The following is a 16,338-nucleotide window of genomic DNA, read 5'->3' as shown; positions in this document are numbered from 1 at the left end:
TTGACTGAGTAGGTCACTCAACTGCTGGGCTTCCACCACTCGGCTGAGCCAGGAAGGTCACTTGGGCACAGAGTAGCTAGCTATTCCCTTCCTAGGCAGCTCATATTGCCTCAGGGCCTTTTCCATGGCACAGTTGGATAGCTTTTCTATGGTCAGTGACAGTCCTTACCCCTTCCAAACCCTGGATAAACTGAGTCCTAAACCAGGCTTTTTCAGAAAAGGAAGCAGCACCTAGCCTAGGATTAGCAGAATCATCTCTTTGACTCCCTCAGGGCTTTGGATCTAAGCTTTGCCATCTCCGGTGCTGGAAGTAAGGGACAGCTATCCTCTCCTTTTCAACATCCCTGGAGACCAAGGAGGGACTACACTCTTACTTATGAAGACCATTCCAGTTCCATTTCCCAGATTCCTGTTGGGTCTTATGCAGATGAGTGACTGGGAATAAAGTTATAGGGTCAGTCTATGTCCTAGGGACATAGGTCTTTGCTGACCTTTTCATATGCCTTTGCATATGAAAGCTTCAGATCCTTTGTGTGAGAAAATAATGGGATTTGGCAGATACTCCAAGACTCACCGGGTAATTAATCTAAACTGATTGAATTAAGTGAGAGTGATTGACTTTGCTGATTAGCCTACTTCAAGTTAATTAGATTGTTTAGGTTTTTTGGGGGGTGAGGCAATTGGGGTTAAGTGATTTGCCCAGAGTCATACAGCTAGTAATTGTTAAGTGTCCGAGGTCACATTTGAACTCAGGTCCTCCTGAATCCTGGGCCCGTGCTCTATCCACTGCACCACCTAGCTGCCCCAAGTTAATTAGATTGTAATCACACCTGGCTAGCCCTTAAGAAGGTATTCTCAGAAGCTAAGGATTTTGAACTCAACTAGAGACCACTTTCAAGTCCAGTGAACCAATGGATTTGGAGGACGCCCACCAATCATCTTGAAGCAGTGTGTAAGGACCGCTCATGATCCAGACTTATCAAAAGCTTCTGCACTCAGTTTGCTGGGGAGTTCGTGATTGAAGCAGGCTCATGGAGGAGGACTTGAAGAAGAACCAGATCAGGCTGGAACTCTAGGCTTAGATAGGCCTTTTCTTAACTTCACGTGTTCTCTTTTTTCTAATACCTAGTATGCTTTAATAAATGCTTAATTCCCAAAGACTGGTGCTAAAGCTTCTAATTTAAAACAACCACACATTAGATTTTTTAGACAACACATTTAAATTTTAAACATCACATCAGTAAGGTAAAGAATGATTCCTTTATAGTTGAAGTGGCTTCTCCTATACTTTTCCAAGTCTCTTAGGATTTTTTTTTTTTACCATCTAGGGTTCTCAACCTTGTTGGAGTATAAACAGGACATAAGGAAGATTTAGGGCAGTAGGAACTGGGTGAGTTGGGAGTAGGAATGCTTTTAAAAAGTGCCCACTGTTTAAAAAAACTGCTCACTGTTGCTGAAGCATTCGGATCATGATTGAGCCAATCAACATTCACTAAAATTTTTAAATAGATATCAATATAATATAATATAATAATATAATATAATATAATATAATACAATATAAGCCAGGTAGATCCATGAGTAGACAATAAGTATGTACTTTCAAATTTTCTCCCACACACATGATTTCAAAGATTAAATACTTATAAATTGTATGATTCCATTGGTGGCATGACTTAGGGGTCACAATAATCATTCAATTAAACACAAGGGACCCACAATAGCACAAAGAGGAAATTGAGGCTCAATGATATTTATAACTTGTCCCCAGTTTGTACCACTAGGAGCACTGGGATTTGAACCCAGTTTTTTTTTTCTGGCTCTATGCCCCTATGATACACTGCTTCTGTCAAAAGTTCATCCTTAGTAGAAGGGGCATTGTGGTACAGGGGGGAAAGTGCCGGATTTGAAATCAGAGGACCTGGGTTTGAATTCAGTCAGGACATTTGCTGCCTATGGACAAATCATTTAATTTCTCTGGGCCTCGATTTCCTCTTCTGTAAAATGAGGAGATTGGAGTAGATGACACCAGAGTCTTTCTGACGCTAAATCTATGATCCTGTCTATGATCTAAATGCCTCTGTGTATGCATACAAATATTCACCCACCCCCACTTCCTCTTCATGGAACCCTGTATGGGCTCCTTAAACATATTCCATTATGAAATCCACTTCCGATTGGTCATCTCCCTGTGTCAGCTGGCCCCGAACTCCTTTGCCTCACCAAGCTGAGGCTGTTTCAAGGCCATGTTTCACAGTCACAAAGGAAAGAGGAAACAGCCCTTGCCTGACTGTGAAGATGACAGGAGACTTGTCATTGTCTGAATTTGGGGAACCATACTTATCAGTATCTCTTCATAAGCTCAAATAATCAAGAATTAACTCTATAAAGAATGAGACTTTTTTTTAGCCAAGGCTAGAATGCACATGTGTTTTGCTTGATGATGCATATTTATCACAAGGGATTTGTTTTTTTCTTTTTTTTTCCCCCAGTAGAAGGAAAAGTGGGAAGGAAAGAAAATAGATCTCTGTTCATTAAAAGAAAATTTAATTTTTAAAAAATAATTTACTCTGCACATGTGTGTGTGTGCATCTTCTACAAAAGGGGAAATGGAGACACTGTGTTTTCTCATTTCTTAATGTTCTATACTACCTAAACAATAAATAGATGTCAGGGCTCTATGCCATGCTCTTTTATTGTAGTATCCAGTGACCCAGCCCTTCATGGGGGAAATAAAGGCAGTGTTGTATAAGAAAGCTGTCATGGGGCAGCTAGGTGGTGCAGTGGATAAAGCATTGGCCTTAGATTCAGGAGGACCTGAGTTCAAATTCAGCCTCAGACGCTGTGTGCTAGCTGTGTGACCCTGGGCAAGTCACTTAACCCTCATTGCCCCGCAAAAAAAAAAAAAAAAAGAAAGATGTCAGAAAACCAGTTTACCTTCCCACCTGTTGATTAATGAACATTTTCTCCAGGCTCTGACCTTTCAGAGAATATATAGGAAGAAAATTCCGAATGCTGCATGGGCAGTCCTCTATACGGGACCCAATTTTCAAAATGCCAAAAAGTCATCACCACTAGTCATCAGTACCTTTTAGCAATGACAGTACAGAAACTCAGGATTAAGTACTTGAAGAAATATTCATTATGATGAGTTTCTCTTCCAAGGTCTTATTAAGTATAGGAACATAGTGTCTAAGGACACGTTAACCGTGACAAACGGAGGTTACCCACGGGTAGCTAACAGATTGTGATTTCAATAGTGCCATCATTGTCCCAGTAACAGGCTGGTCGGCCTGTAAGGCTAATTTCTCAGCTCCTTCCATTTCGGAGAATTAGAAAAGGTTTCCTTTGGTTACTTCACAGTTCAAACAATTTAATTTGCTTTCTCTTGCCCAGAGATGACTGGGGGGGGGGGGTGGGTGGGAGGGGAGGGGGCGTAAATCAGCAAGGAGCCAGGACTGGTTGCTTCACAAAATGTTATGAGAGCTTGCTGGCTGGGGAAGCTTTGTGTGTGTGGGGAAAATCAGAGGCCCCAATGAGGGGAGAAAGAGAGCTTTCTGATTTTCCTAAATTATCTCTCTCTTACCTCCTATCTTTAGTTCTCTTCCCCTTCTACAGACACACACACACACACACACACTCACACATACACATACTTGCACTCACACATTCTCTCTCACACACAAACATACACACACATTCTCTCTTACACACACACTCACACATTCTCTCTCTCTCTCTCACACACACACACACAGCTTTCCAATCACAGTCTTCATTAAAAGGAAAAACGTCCATCTTCTTTTTTATTCCCGCAGGTTTCATATTTGCCTTTGCAATTAGTATGCCTCTCTCTAACCCCTGTATAGTCCTGTTGTTTTCCTGTGTGAAGGAGTTGTTCAGTTCTTTCTCGCCTGGTTTGGAAGTGTCTGAAGGACTTGGTTCTTGCAGCCTCATCTCCTCCTCCCCGCCCTCTCCCCTGCCTCCCCCCTCCAGTTCCTGGCTAGAGGAGAGAGACTGTGTCAATCGTGGGCAAAAAGACGGAGCAGACAAAAGGTCATTTGTAAAGAACTGCTTCCAGCTCCTCTTCTCTTCTCCTCCTGCTCAAACTCAGAGCTTGAGCATTTAATAAGACTTCTCTGCCAAGAAGACTGAAAGGGAGAGAAGAAGAAGAAAGGTAGGTCTGTGGGGTTTACTTTGCTTTTGTTTTGCTCATCTCATTTGTTCTCCCCCAAACTCTCTGCTGCTGATGGGCAGGGCAGCAAGGAAGCCGTGCTAAAGTGGATGTAAAAGAGACTCTTGGAGTAGCTGGGGATGGACTGAGAAAAGAGGCTAATTCTCAAGAGAAATGAAGATGCATAAGGGGTAAAGCTGAGGGACAGTGCAGGGGGAGTGCGGCATACCTCTCAGTGGAATGGGAAAGTAAAAAGAAAAAGAAAGATATCCAGCTCCTATTTGAGTGGATCTACACACTAGTGAATGAGAGTGGGTTTTCCACAGTCGGACTCCAGCCTGCCCTTCAGAACCATGACTTGGCTGTGGAAGATGAGAGATACTTAAAAAAAAATTCTGCGTTTAGATATTTTCCTAGAATACATAACCTCTAATTCCTTAAAAAGAAACTTGGTCTTGCTATATTATATAGAGTATGTATAATATAATATAATATTCATTGACTTCATCCTGAGTGTCAATCAGGGAACATGGTGCCAAGATTATGCCCTTCACATAAAAAGCAGTTTGTCTTTTAGGTTGACAAAAATCTCTCATTAAAGCTCTTCAAGTGTAAGGCACAGGAGTACCAACAGCCATCTCCTTCTTCTACAATGACTTGATGTGGATAGGAAAGCAATTAGTAAAATTAAAAATTAATGCATCACCTTTGCCCAGGTGTTTCAGTCCCTTTCCTCATAACAACCTGGTGAGAGATGTGGTAAAAGTCCTGTTTCTCGTAAAGAGGAAACTGGGGCTCACAAAGCAAGGTCATACTGATTGTAAACATCAGAGTCAGGATTGGAACCCAGGTCTAGCATCCTTCTTGCTCTGCTACCTTTGTTTACTCCTAAGCTTGCTGAATCTTGAAGGAAGATAATTTCCACCAGACTGGAAGGACTTTCACTTTAAATTTTAACCCTAATCAAGTTCCTCCATCTGGTTGTGCTACTACTAAGATCTGTCCTTAGCATGTCTGAGAAGGATTATTCACCTTGCAAGACTATTGCCACACTTTTAATCTGGGATCTAAGAAATCACAAACGAGGCTGAAAGAATCAGCCATCCCAGTGCACATTTCTTTGAAGGTAATAGAGGAGCAGAGGGGAAAACAGCCAGTTAACTGGCATGGATGGCACTGAGACTGGTTTCTTAGAACTCGACATACCTTTTCCCCACTATACTATGTGAATGGAAACAAACCCAAAGGGCCCTTTCTGTTTAACTCATTAACTCTTCTTCATTTCCATGCCCTATGTGCTGATGCCCAGGAATGACATCAACAACAGAAAGCTCTCAAGCTGCCTGGTGCTGTTAGTTTTGGCCATTGTGGGGTAGGGAGTGGGGGGGAGGAAGGATTTTTCTTTTTAAATCTCCCTCTAGACCTAGCCATTCCAAGGTTTTGGTAGTGCCAGGGATCCTGACAGAGCCCAAACTGAAAACTCTCTGTCCCTAGGTTCTTGGCAAGGATTCCTGGCTCAAACGCAGGCCTTTCCCTCTTCTGCGTTTTCCTCGATAATATCAAAAAGCCACATCAGCATCCCTCAGGAGACATTTAACAGTCTCTTCTCAATGCTTTTGGATTTTTTTGGTTTGGGTGTTTCTGTAACTCAGATACAATCGGTAGCACAATTTAAAGTACCCATATTTGACCAAAGAGTCCAAGTAAATGAGTGCAGTTTGCTCCAAATCAATCTGGGCAATTTGGCGTCTGTTAGCAAATGAATGGCCTTCCTGGATGGTGTGAGGAGCTGGGGTGCCAAAGCATTAATCCCTGTGCCTTTTAACAAGGAAATCAACTGATAGATCTCAGGAGTTTCCTTCTTCAGACATTCTCCCACTGTATGAGCTGTGGTCGAAGCAATTTATCTGCAATTAGTAATGGAGGAAGAGGATAATTCGGCTTCAACCTGTAATTTATAAAGTGTTAGAAAAAAAGGAAAAGGGAAAAAAAAACCTTAGCATTTGCCAGGTTTGGAACTTTCCACCACCGCTGTGCCTGGCTGAGCCTGCAGCAGACTGCTTTATTCTCTGGCCTAGACGTGCTCAGCAAAAGTATTTCCATGGAACCTGTGCATACTGCTCGATTCATTCAGTCTCTGGAAGAGGACGCTCTTAAGATCTACAGCAGTGAGTCCTGCTGAGTCCTGCTGGGAAATACAAAAGCAGCAGACAGTACAGACTCCCCCTGCCCTCACTATTGCTAATTGGGGAGAAAAGACCTTAATAAATGAGGAAAACCAAATTGTCAATCACATTTCTTAAGTCTCTCAAAGTAGTTTTACTTTGCAATGTTGCCATCGCTCCATCTGCTCTGTACTCAGTTCTTCGATTTAAAACAGTTCATACTGTCCAAGATGTAAGGAGAGGACTTAGAGGCACAATAATAGGTAGTATTTATAAAATAGCTAGTGTTGACATAGCTCTTTAAGGTTTGCAAAGCACTTTACAAATATTTTGTCATTTGAGCCTCACAACAACCCTAGGAAGTAGATGCTATTATTATCCCCATTTTTACAGAGGTTAAATGACTTGCCCAGGGTCACATGGCTCACAAGTGGCTGAGGAAGGTTTGAACTCATCTTCCTGACTCCAGGTCCAGTACTCTATCCACCATATCACCTCACTGTGGGTAGATTGTAACATGTACTGGAAGGAGTGTTAGTCAAGGTTTATATCCTGGCTTTGATGCTTCTACTAGCTGTGTGACCTTGGGCAAGTCACAACCTCTTAGAGAATCAGTCTCCTTATTTATAAGATGAATAAAATCATACTGAGGTACTACTTACCTCACAGGAATATTATAGAGTAAGTGCTTTACAAACCTCAGAGCTCTTGCTATGTATGTATATTTGTATGATTTCGGTTCAGATATCAGTGTAGAACCTCCCTGCATTAAAGTATATTGGCAACTACTCCAAAACCTTGGTCTCTTAGAGAGTGGTCTGGGGTGCTGAGAGGTTTATTAGTTTACTGATGGTCACTCAGCCAGCAGATGTCAATGGCCAAATAAACCTGAGTTATTGTCATTGTGCTGGAGTATTCCTGAAGGTGGGAGAACACAGAAGGAGGGTATAATCAGAAAGGAATTACAGGATGAAAATGGTTATTGGGAAAAACACATCTTGACAATGAGACTAGAGGGAGGCAATCATTCTTGAATGTTATTACCAGATTGAATAATTAGTGGAATGCCAATCAGTCAAAGAAAAATTGAGTCAATAAAATCTTTGTTATGGGTGATGGTATACCTGCATTTTAGTGAGACATTTGGCATCATCCCTAAGAAGGATGTGGATTAATTAGAGCAGTGGTTCTCACATTTTTCAGTCTTAAGACCCCTTTACACTCTTAAAAATGATTGAGGACCCCCACCCTAAGAATCTTTGTTTGTGTGGGTTACTTCTATTGATATTTACTATATCAGAATTTAAAACATCTTAGTATTATTAGGAAAAGAGTTTGGGCTTCACAGACCCTGGAAAGGGTCTTAGGAACCACCAGAGGTCCCCACTGAGCATAAGGCATGTTCAGAGTAACCAGGATACTGAAAGTCCTTGAGTTCATCACATGTAAGGATTGGTTGAAGGCCTTAAGCTTTGGGCTAGAGAAGAGCTGGGGTGTGGGGAGGGGGTGTATGAAGACATGGAAGAACGTTTAGACTTGTTCTGCTTCTTCCCACAGGGAAGAATCAGGAACAGCCAGAAAAAGTTAAAAAGAGACAAAATTAGGCTCAATATCAGGAAAAATATCATAGCAATGAGAGTTGTAAAAAAGTAGATTGGGCAGCCTCTCTTATTGGAGGGCTGGGTGACCTAAGGGTCTGGGTCAGGGACAGGTGGAGCTACATGGCCCTGAGATACATTCCAACAGTGACATTTTGGAATTTGGGGAAAGTCATCATTTCTTCAAGGATAAGATGAATGAGAGTGCAGTTAGATGGATTCAGGACTGGGCCAATGATCAGGCTCAGAATGGTAATTAAGAGAAGAAGGCCTCCAGTGAAAGGCAGCTCTACTCTTTCCTTGGCCTGTCCCAATGAACATTTTGATTAGTGATAAGAATGAAGACATGGATAACAGACATAAAATTTTTAGATGACAAGTATGTTAGATGACAATAATTTTTTTAAAAAAATCTCAATAGCCAAGAACAATAAGGCCAAATCTTTTAAGATGAAATTTATCGGGGATTAATGTATCCTTCTACATTTGATATTGAAAAATTAGTAACACAATGGGGGTAGAATGGCCAGAATGGAGGTAGGTATGGTGAGAAAGAATACTTCATCAGAGAAAAACTCAGGAGTTTGAGTGACCCGCAGGTTAAATATGAGTCAACAGTGTGATAGGACCAAGGGGAAAGTGTCATTTGAAATGGCAGTAGGGGCAGCTAGGTGGTGCAGTGGATAGAGCACCTGCCCTGGATTCAGGAGGACCTTAGTTCAAGTGTGGCTTCAGACACTTGACACTTACTAGCTGTGTGACCCTGGGCAAGTCACTTAACCCCAATTGCCTCACAAAAAAAAAAAAGAAAGAAAGAAATGGCAGTGACAGCAATAACATGTCCAGAGTGAGAGAGATGATAGTCTTATTGTGTTCTGCCTTGGTCAAACCACATCTAAAGCAGTGTGTTCAGTTCTGAGGGCCACATTAATAGCTAGCATTCTACATAGTAGTTTACACATATATCTCATTTGAGCCTCACAACAACCCTAGGAGGTAGGTACAATTATCATCCCCACTTTATGGATGAGGAAAGTGAAGTAACCAGAGGTTAAGTGACTTTGCCTTGGGTCACACAGCTACTAAGTTTCTGAGGTGAGATTTAAACTCAAATCTTCCTGATTCCAGGTCTGGCACTATATCCATTGCAACACCTAACTACAATTTGACCAGCGTCTAGAGTATATGCAGATAAGGGCAGCTAGAATGTGAAGGGACTAGACACCATACTGTAAAAGAATCCATTGAAGATAAACAACACCATCAAATAATAACTTATATTAAGCTTCACAAAATCCTTTCCTCTCAAAAGACCTGTGAGGTCAGTAAATGCATAATTACCTCCATTTTCCAAACTGAGGCTAAGAGCTGAGTTGCCCAGAATCACAGAAAAAGCAATTACAAGAGTCAGAATTTGAACTCAGATCTCCTGGACACAAATCTATTGCTCTTTTTACTATGCTATGATACTTCTTCCATCAAAAAATGGGGAAGGGGGCAGCTAGGTGGCACAGTGGATAAGACACTGGCCTTGGATTCAGGAGTACCTGAGTTCAAATCTGGCTTCAGACACTTAACACTTACTAGCTGTGTGACTCTGGGCAAGTCACTTAACCCCCATTGTCCTGCAAAAAAAAAAAAAATGGGGAAGGTGGGGGCAGCTAAGTGGCGCAGTGGATAGAATACTGACTCTGGATTCAGGAGGACCTGAGTTCAAATTCCGCCTCAGACACTTAACAGTTACTAGCTGTGTGACCCTGGGCAAGTCACTTAACCCTCATTGCCCCGCCCCCCCCACAATGGGGAAGGTAAGGGGAGGAAACAAGCATTTATTAAGCACCCACTAAGCTCAAGGTACTATGCTAAATGCTTTACAAATATCTTGTCATGCCATCCTCACAACAATGCTGTGATATAGGAGCCAATCATTACTTAAGGAACCACTAAGGAGGGTGTTACTTGCCCAGCTGAGGTCTGTGTCAAAGGTCAGATTTCTCTCCTGATTCCAAGTCCAGAGCTCTTTATCTAACAAGATATCAGCAAATGCAAAAGCCTTTCTTTATGCCGTTAAGTTTACTTAATGCCCTCATGGTAGATATATAATAGGTTCCACTCTCTAGAAGTAATTCAGAATAAGTGTAACTCAAAAAATAAAGTTGCTACTTTTTTCATTATTAAATTTTATTTTTAATTGATTAAAACAAGCATTTCCAAAACATAGTAAAATAAAAAGATGATTGCACATGAAGCAGCAAGTCCACTACCATGCACAACGTAAAGTTGTTATTAGGCTATGATATTCACCATTTTTATGGTTTTTAAGATATGATCTGTTGAAAAAAATCAATGCTTTTCAATCGGGGAATGGCTGAACAAATTGTTGTAAAAGAATATACTGGAAGAGAAATTATAAATACAAGGAATGCAGAGAAATATGGGAGTAAGGTAAATAAATGTTTATATAGCAGCTACTATGTCCCAGGTACTGTGCTTTACACTTTATAATTATTATTTCATTTGATCTTCACAAAAACCCTGGAAGGTAGGTGCTGTTATTATTTCCATTTTACAGATGAGGAAACTGAGGCAAACAGAGATTTAGTGACTTTCCCAGGGTGTCTGAGGCTGTATTTGAACTCAAGTCTTCCTGACTCCAGGCCAAGCACTCTATCCACTGCACCATCCTGCTGCTTAGAAATACACAACGTAAACAGTCTGAAGAATAACACACAATCATAGTTATGTAAAAGAAAACATCCCAAAGGGAATACTATAGGAGTCATATACATTTTCTGACACAATCACAATATCAGTTGTTTTTACTTGGCTATTTTCCTTTATTACAAAAGTGTCTAAATCCAGAGTATGGGTGAAGAGAGAGAGAGAGAAAGAGGTTATATCGCAAATGAATGGGAAATAAATCATGAGATCATCAGTTTACAGTCTAGAGTCCTCAGAGGACCTGTAGTACAAACCCTCATTCTATAGATGGAGAAGGAGATGAGGCTCAGGGAGGTTGTCACTTGTGCAAAATCACAATACCGATAATCATCAGAGATAGGATTTGAACCTGTGTCCTCTGACTCCAGACCATTTTTCTTTCCATCCTATCACAAAGACTTCACAGCTTAGTCATTCCACAATACTGTGCTGTCCCTTTCAAAATTTGTTGTTTATCTTACTGACAAGGAGAACAGGTTGAGACAGAGGGTAGTTACCTGAGTTGGAAGATTAGGAGGCAAGAGTGGCACCTATAACTCAGCTTCCTGACCACCAGACAGGTAGGAACTTTTTTTTTCTACTTCACTGACTTGCTTTGGGAATTTACAGACTTCCAAGCAGAGGCCCAACCCTTGGGGTGTCCAGGTCTCTATGATTTTTAATTTCACTACACCAGTGCAGATCTCCTCCTGCTCTGCTACTTAAACCTGAGAGACACTGAGACTTTAAGTGGTTTGACCACAGTGACATGACCAGTACAGTGATTCTGAGGCCAGTTATAGGCCAGTTATAGGCCACCTCTCAAGTCATTGATAATTTTTTTTAATAACATATCCTATTTGGCAGACTGTTGCATGTCATAGATGTTGATGTTAAACAAATAAAACATTTGTTTTTTTACATCTATATTCTACCAAGCCTCAAAAAGCATCCTTGAATTAAGAATATGTTTTATTTATGCCTTTTTTCCTACTTTATGGTTGGGGTTTTTTATATAGAAAAATTCAACGAATTGTGCAAATCCCGAGGAATACTTTTATTTTCAAATATTTTAAGGAAGGTATTTTTCTAAGATAACTTGTTATTCTCATTTCTCTATTTTGAAAACTTACTGATGGGCAGCTAGTTGATGCAGTGGATAAAGCACCAGCCCTGGATTCAGGAGGACCTGAGTTCAAATCCGACCTCGGACACTTGACACTTATTAGCTGTGTGACACTGGGCAAGTCACTTAGCCCTCATTGCCTTCACACCGCCCCCCCACCAGCAAATAAAAAATATAAATAAATAAATAAAACTCACTGAGTTGCACCCAAGTGCAGGAAATTTCAGATGAAAAAACAATCCATTTCCAAAACACCCAGTGAGACTTAGAATCTTATTTATGTCTTCTCCATCATTTTCCTTTTTATCATTATAATGAAGGTACATAGTAGCTGGCAACACTTGAAGAAATTAATGGCTGAGAGTTCAAATTCTGAGTCTGTTATAGGTTAAAAGCTTCAGTTTCCTCACTGTTAAAGAGGAACCTCAAAGAAGCCTTGTTGGATGCTTGATAAATACTCTGCCTTGATAAACTAACACAGAGAAAGTCACTTAGACTAATCAGAAACACTTCATTTATTCTGGAAATGCTCTGCTACCAAAGCAGAGAGACTAAACAGCACAATCTTCTATTTTCTGAGTTTGGGAGAGTATAGTGACTTGTCCTTTTTATATAGTTATTTAGTGCTGAAAATGGCAGAAAAAGTACCGGTGCATAAAGCAAAATAATGATGTCAACTGGTAAGAGATATAAGGTATTGTCTCTTTCAGAAATGAATATTTTTATGCCTGGAAGGTGAGAAGGAAAAGAACTTTGATTTAATAAAAACTCTTAAAATATGTTCAAAACAAGTTTTCAGATGGGATTCGGGCATTTTAGGACAGAAAATGAACTGTGGCCTAAATATACAAACAAGTCCCTTTGTAAAAGATATAGGATAATGTCCTGTTTCCATGTGAATAGTCTGGTGGTTTAAAGGGAGCAGAGAAAGAATTTTTATTTATTAAAATTGGGAAAATATGAGTACAAGAAGTCCCATAGTTCCAATGACATAATTAGAGAACTTAGAGCTGCAAAGTAGGTACCTAATCAATCTCATTTGCATATTACTGTTTTAAGATAATCAAACTTTAAAAGGAGTGAAATCAACAATTTGGAGACTGATAGGTGATTTTTATAGGACTGTTGCTACCATGAGGGATATTTGGACCTTTTAAGAGAAATGAGCAAATGAATATCAGAAGACTGGTTTAAACCACTTAGAGGTAAAGAGATGAGAGGCCGAGACTCAGGCTAAAGAAGGGAAGGGAAAGTGAATACGCATTTATATAACACCTACTAGGTGCCAGGCACAGTGCTAGTCACTTTATAAATGTCACCACATTTGATCCTCACAACCCGCCTGTGAATTAGGTGCTAGTATTTTCCCCATTTTACAGTTGATGAAACTGAGCAGAAAGAGGTGGAATGACTTGCCCAGGGTCACCCAGCTAGTAAGTGTCTGAGGCCAAATTTGAACTCGGGTCTTCCTGACTCCATGCCGGGCCCTCTTTCCCACCACTGGCCACCTAGCTGCTAAAGAGATTGAAGGACTTGTTAGAAGAATAATTTGGTTGTGAGGGGGTTAAGAGCAGCTTTGTCTGAGATGTTTGGAAAGATCGTGGGCAGGAGCAGCCACCCAACAGAAGGCTTCCCTTACGTAATTACCGACTGTTTGGAGAGAACCTCAGCTGTGTGGAGGAGATATTGGTCTTTAAGAGAGAGATGAAGCCTCAGGGACGTAGTTCTTGCTCTCTGCTGCCCTCCTCTGGCTAAGAGGGAAAAGCAGAAAGGGAGAAGAGGTTTTGCCGCTGCTATATAGGAAGAAATACTGAAATTTCATTGGATGTTGCAGAATCCTGGTGAGTGAAAAGCGGACTAGAGCATTTGATGTGTTCAGAGTCGGCTTGAGCTGTCTGGCCGAGAGCTCTGTTTGCACCACAAAACATCCTCATGAGAAAATAGGTGACTGGGTTGGTCTGGGCTGTAGTCAGCCTAAGGAGTTGGACAGTTCTCTGGCTTAAACGGAACCAGGTACATTCCCAAAGTCATTTTAAGGATGCTTTTCAGTTTGAAGAGCTTGTAAAGTCCCTCCTGGTTCAAGAGTTGAAGGGAAGAGGATTTGCCCATCTGTAGAATTGTAAGGATCCCTAGACAGTCAGCAGAGAAGTAGTTTTATGTGGTGTAAGGGTTCCTAATCAGATCAATGATACCAAGGCCAACAGTCCAGAGTCCTTTCTCACCTCAAACACATGTGTTTTCTTCTTTAGTACTCTTTCCTGACCTGTTCTTCACCCTCCCCTCTTTCTCCATCCCCCCCCCCCTATGGCATGCATTGGTGAGAAAGCATCAACCAGGCTTATGTGTGGATCATGATATATATTATCTATGCACTTGCTGTACCTGTGATATTATTTCTTTTGCCTTACTCTAAATGGTTATGTTTAAGATCTAAAAGTGGCCTTATTTATTATGAGTGCCTGGTTTGTATAGACAGAAAGTAAGGTCCAAAGAGAATCTTCTCAATGTCATACAGAAATACACAGTAGCAGATTTGGGAACAGAATATAGGTGTCCTGATTTCCAGGGCAGTGTCCTGTCCATGCCTTTATGGTAATATGGAGGGGACCCAAGAGGGAAAAATGGTGGGCAACCCCTATCCCAAAGCCAATTAGTATGGGGCTCTCTCACCAATTCTATCTTGAAGTACAATTGGATAGAGGGAATATACTCTCAATGGGGTTTCCCCTAGTACAATGAAAGAGATGGAATTGAATCACAGGGTGGTGATCTTTCTCTGAGAAGCTAAATCTGCTAGTTTGAGGAAGTTTGGAGAAAGAGGGAGTAGGTATTCAGAAGCCTAGGTGAGAAGTATGGTGCGCAGTCTTGGGAGACAAATCCTATGCCCTTGCCATTGCAAAGGGATGACAGATCGAATCTAGTCTAAAAATGTACGTAAACATACACTTCTGTTACTCTCCTTTCTTCTAGAGCTGAAAGCCAAAATGAAAATCACAGCTCTCCTGGTTTTACTGAATTTTCTGTTAGGGGGACACGCCATGTCCACAAGCCGTCTCTCTTGTTATAGGAAGATTTTAAAAGATCGCAACTGTCACAATATTCCTGAAGGAGTGGCAGACCTTAAACAGATTGATGGGCACCTCCAGGACCACTTCTGGGATGGAAAAGGATGTGAGATGATCTGTTATTGCAACTTCAGTGAACTGCTATGCTGTCCAAAGTAAGGAGTTTTTCTTTCAATGCCTCAATAACACAATGGACTGACATGAGAAAGTAGAGGGTCCCTTCTGTTAAGTTGTGGGTATGTAGTAGAAAGAACTCTGGATCTGGAATCCCAGTTTGAATTCCTCTCTTACTTCTTTCATGATACTGGGCAAGTCACTTAACCTCCCTAGGCCTCAGTTTCCTTATTTGTAAAGTGAAGAGTTTGGACTCCAGTGAGAAGAATGACTTCTTTGAGGACCTGAGTTCAAGTCCTACTTGATAATTACTACCTTTATGACCTTAAGCTAAGTCACTTAATTTCCTGGGGCCACAGTTTTCTCATCCTTAAAATTATTGGGTTAGACTAGATAACTTCTTAAGTAAGTATCTTCCAACTCTAAAACTATAACCCCTTGATACCCACTTAGTGGTTTTGGCTGAAAGGAGGTAGAAATGAGGGACATATGTGATCATCTTTATTAGAGAAGCCCTGATGAAGACCCACTGGTTTTCATCCATTTTTAGTGTGAATCTGAATATTTTCACAAAAGAAATGGATTTTTTGCAGTTTAAAAGTTTAAAATGAATACTTGGACTATTTGAATCCTAAACTCCACATCAGAATTGTAATATCATCAACACATGCAAAATCTGCCAGGAAGAAAGAGTGGTAACATTTGAAATCCAGGGGATGGGGTCCAGTTTTATAGCCCACCAAAACATTTCATAAACTAACACTTCATCATTTTTATCTATATTTCGTGAATGCGTATAATTTCTTTCAGAGACATCTTCTTTGGGCCAAAGATCTCTTTCATCATCCCTTGCAACAACCAGTGAGAATCTCCATAACGGCAGCGTGTCATAATCGATTTAAAGTTCAAGAGATGGACCCGAGTTAACCCAAGTTGGAATCTTGACTCTAGCTCTTAACTAACTGTGATCCTGAGGAAACTGCTTAATCTTTTGGAGCCTAAGATACTTATCTGTAAAACGGAGATAATAGAACTTGTCTCTGAAGGATGTTATGAGAATCAAATGAGATCAAATGCTTTGCAAAACCTTAAAGTGCTATATGTATTCTAGAGCATATCCCAAACAAATCTGCACAATAACAATATTGGTAATAAAAATAAAAACTTTAACTGTTATGAGAAGTTGCTTCTATTCAATACAAATCCCAAGTTGTCCAGGGCAAAAAAAAAAAAAAAAAGCTGTCCAGGCTGATGACAAAACAAACTAACTAACAAACAAACAAAATGCTGATTTCATTTTTCTCCTCCTTGTAGATACTGACAGATTGATTTTTTTTTTAAATTTATTGTTTTCATATTGTAGTCATTTCCATTTCCCCTATGTCCCCTTCTTCCC

The 16,338-nt window shown here is 40.6% G+C and overlaps 1 protein-coding gene across 2 annotated transcripts; it reads left to right on the top strand.

Moving 5' to 3' along the window:
* The first annotated feature begins 3,800 nt into the window (after positions 1–3,800).
* Positions 3,801–16,116, top strand: SCRG1 (stimulator of chondrogenesis 1). Of its 2 annotated transcripts, none has more exons than XM_043972509.1 (3): positions 3,801–4,172; positions 14,732–14,983; positions 15,753–16,116. In XM_043972509.1, the coding sequence occupies exons 2-3, from the start codon at positions 14,748–14,750 to the stop codon at positions 15,805–15,807; spliced, it is 291 nt and encodes a 96-aa protein (XP_043828444.1). In that variant the 5' UTR covers positions 3,801–4,172; positions 14,732–14,747; the 3' UTR covers positions 15,808–16,116. The 2 variants fall into 2 exon arrangements, with proteins under 2 accessions (XP_043828444.1, XP_043828443.1); XM_043972508.1 differs by having other exon boundaries at positions 3,805–4,177; positions 14,734–14,983; positions 15,753–16,113.
* Positions 16,117–16,338: the final 222 nt, after the last annotated feature.

The sequence above is a fragment of the Dromiciops gliroides genome, chromosome 6 (assembly GCF_019393635.1).
Source record: "Dromiciops gliroides isolate mDroGli1 chromosome 6, mDroGli1.pri, whole genome shotgun sequence".
In the NCBI taxonomy this organism is placed as follows: domain Eukaryota; kingdom Metazoa; phylum Chordata; class Mammalia; order Microbiotheria; family Microbiotheriidae; genus Dromiciops; species Dromiciops gliroides.
This window is presented reverse-complemented; position numbering and strand designations above follow the sequence as displayed.

Bases quoted from the DNA above. Each gene is read 5' to 3' on its own strand.
- SCRG1 (XM_043972509.1), top strand. From the start codon at position 14,748: ATGAAAATCACAGCTCTCCTGGTTTTACTGAATTTTCTGTTAGGGGGA. The intron at 14,984-15,752 runs GTAAGGAGTTTT...AATTTCTTTCAG, and splicing joins GAACTGCTATGCTGTCCAAA to AGACATCTTCTTTGGGCCAA.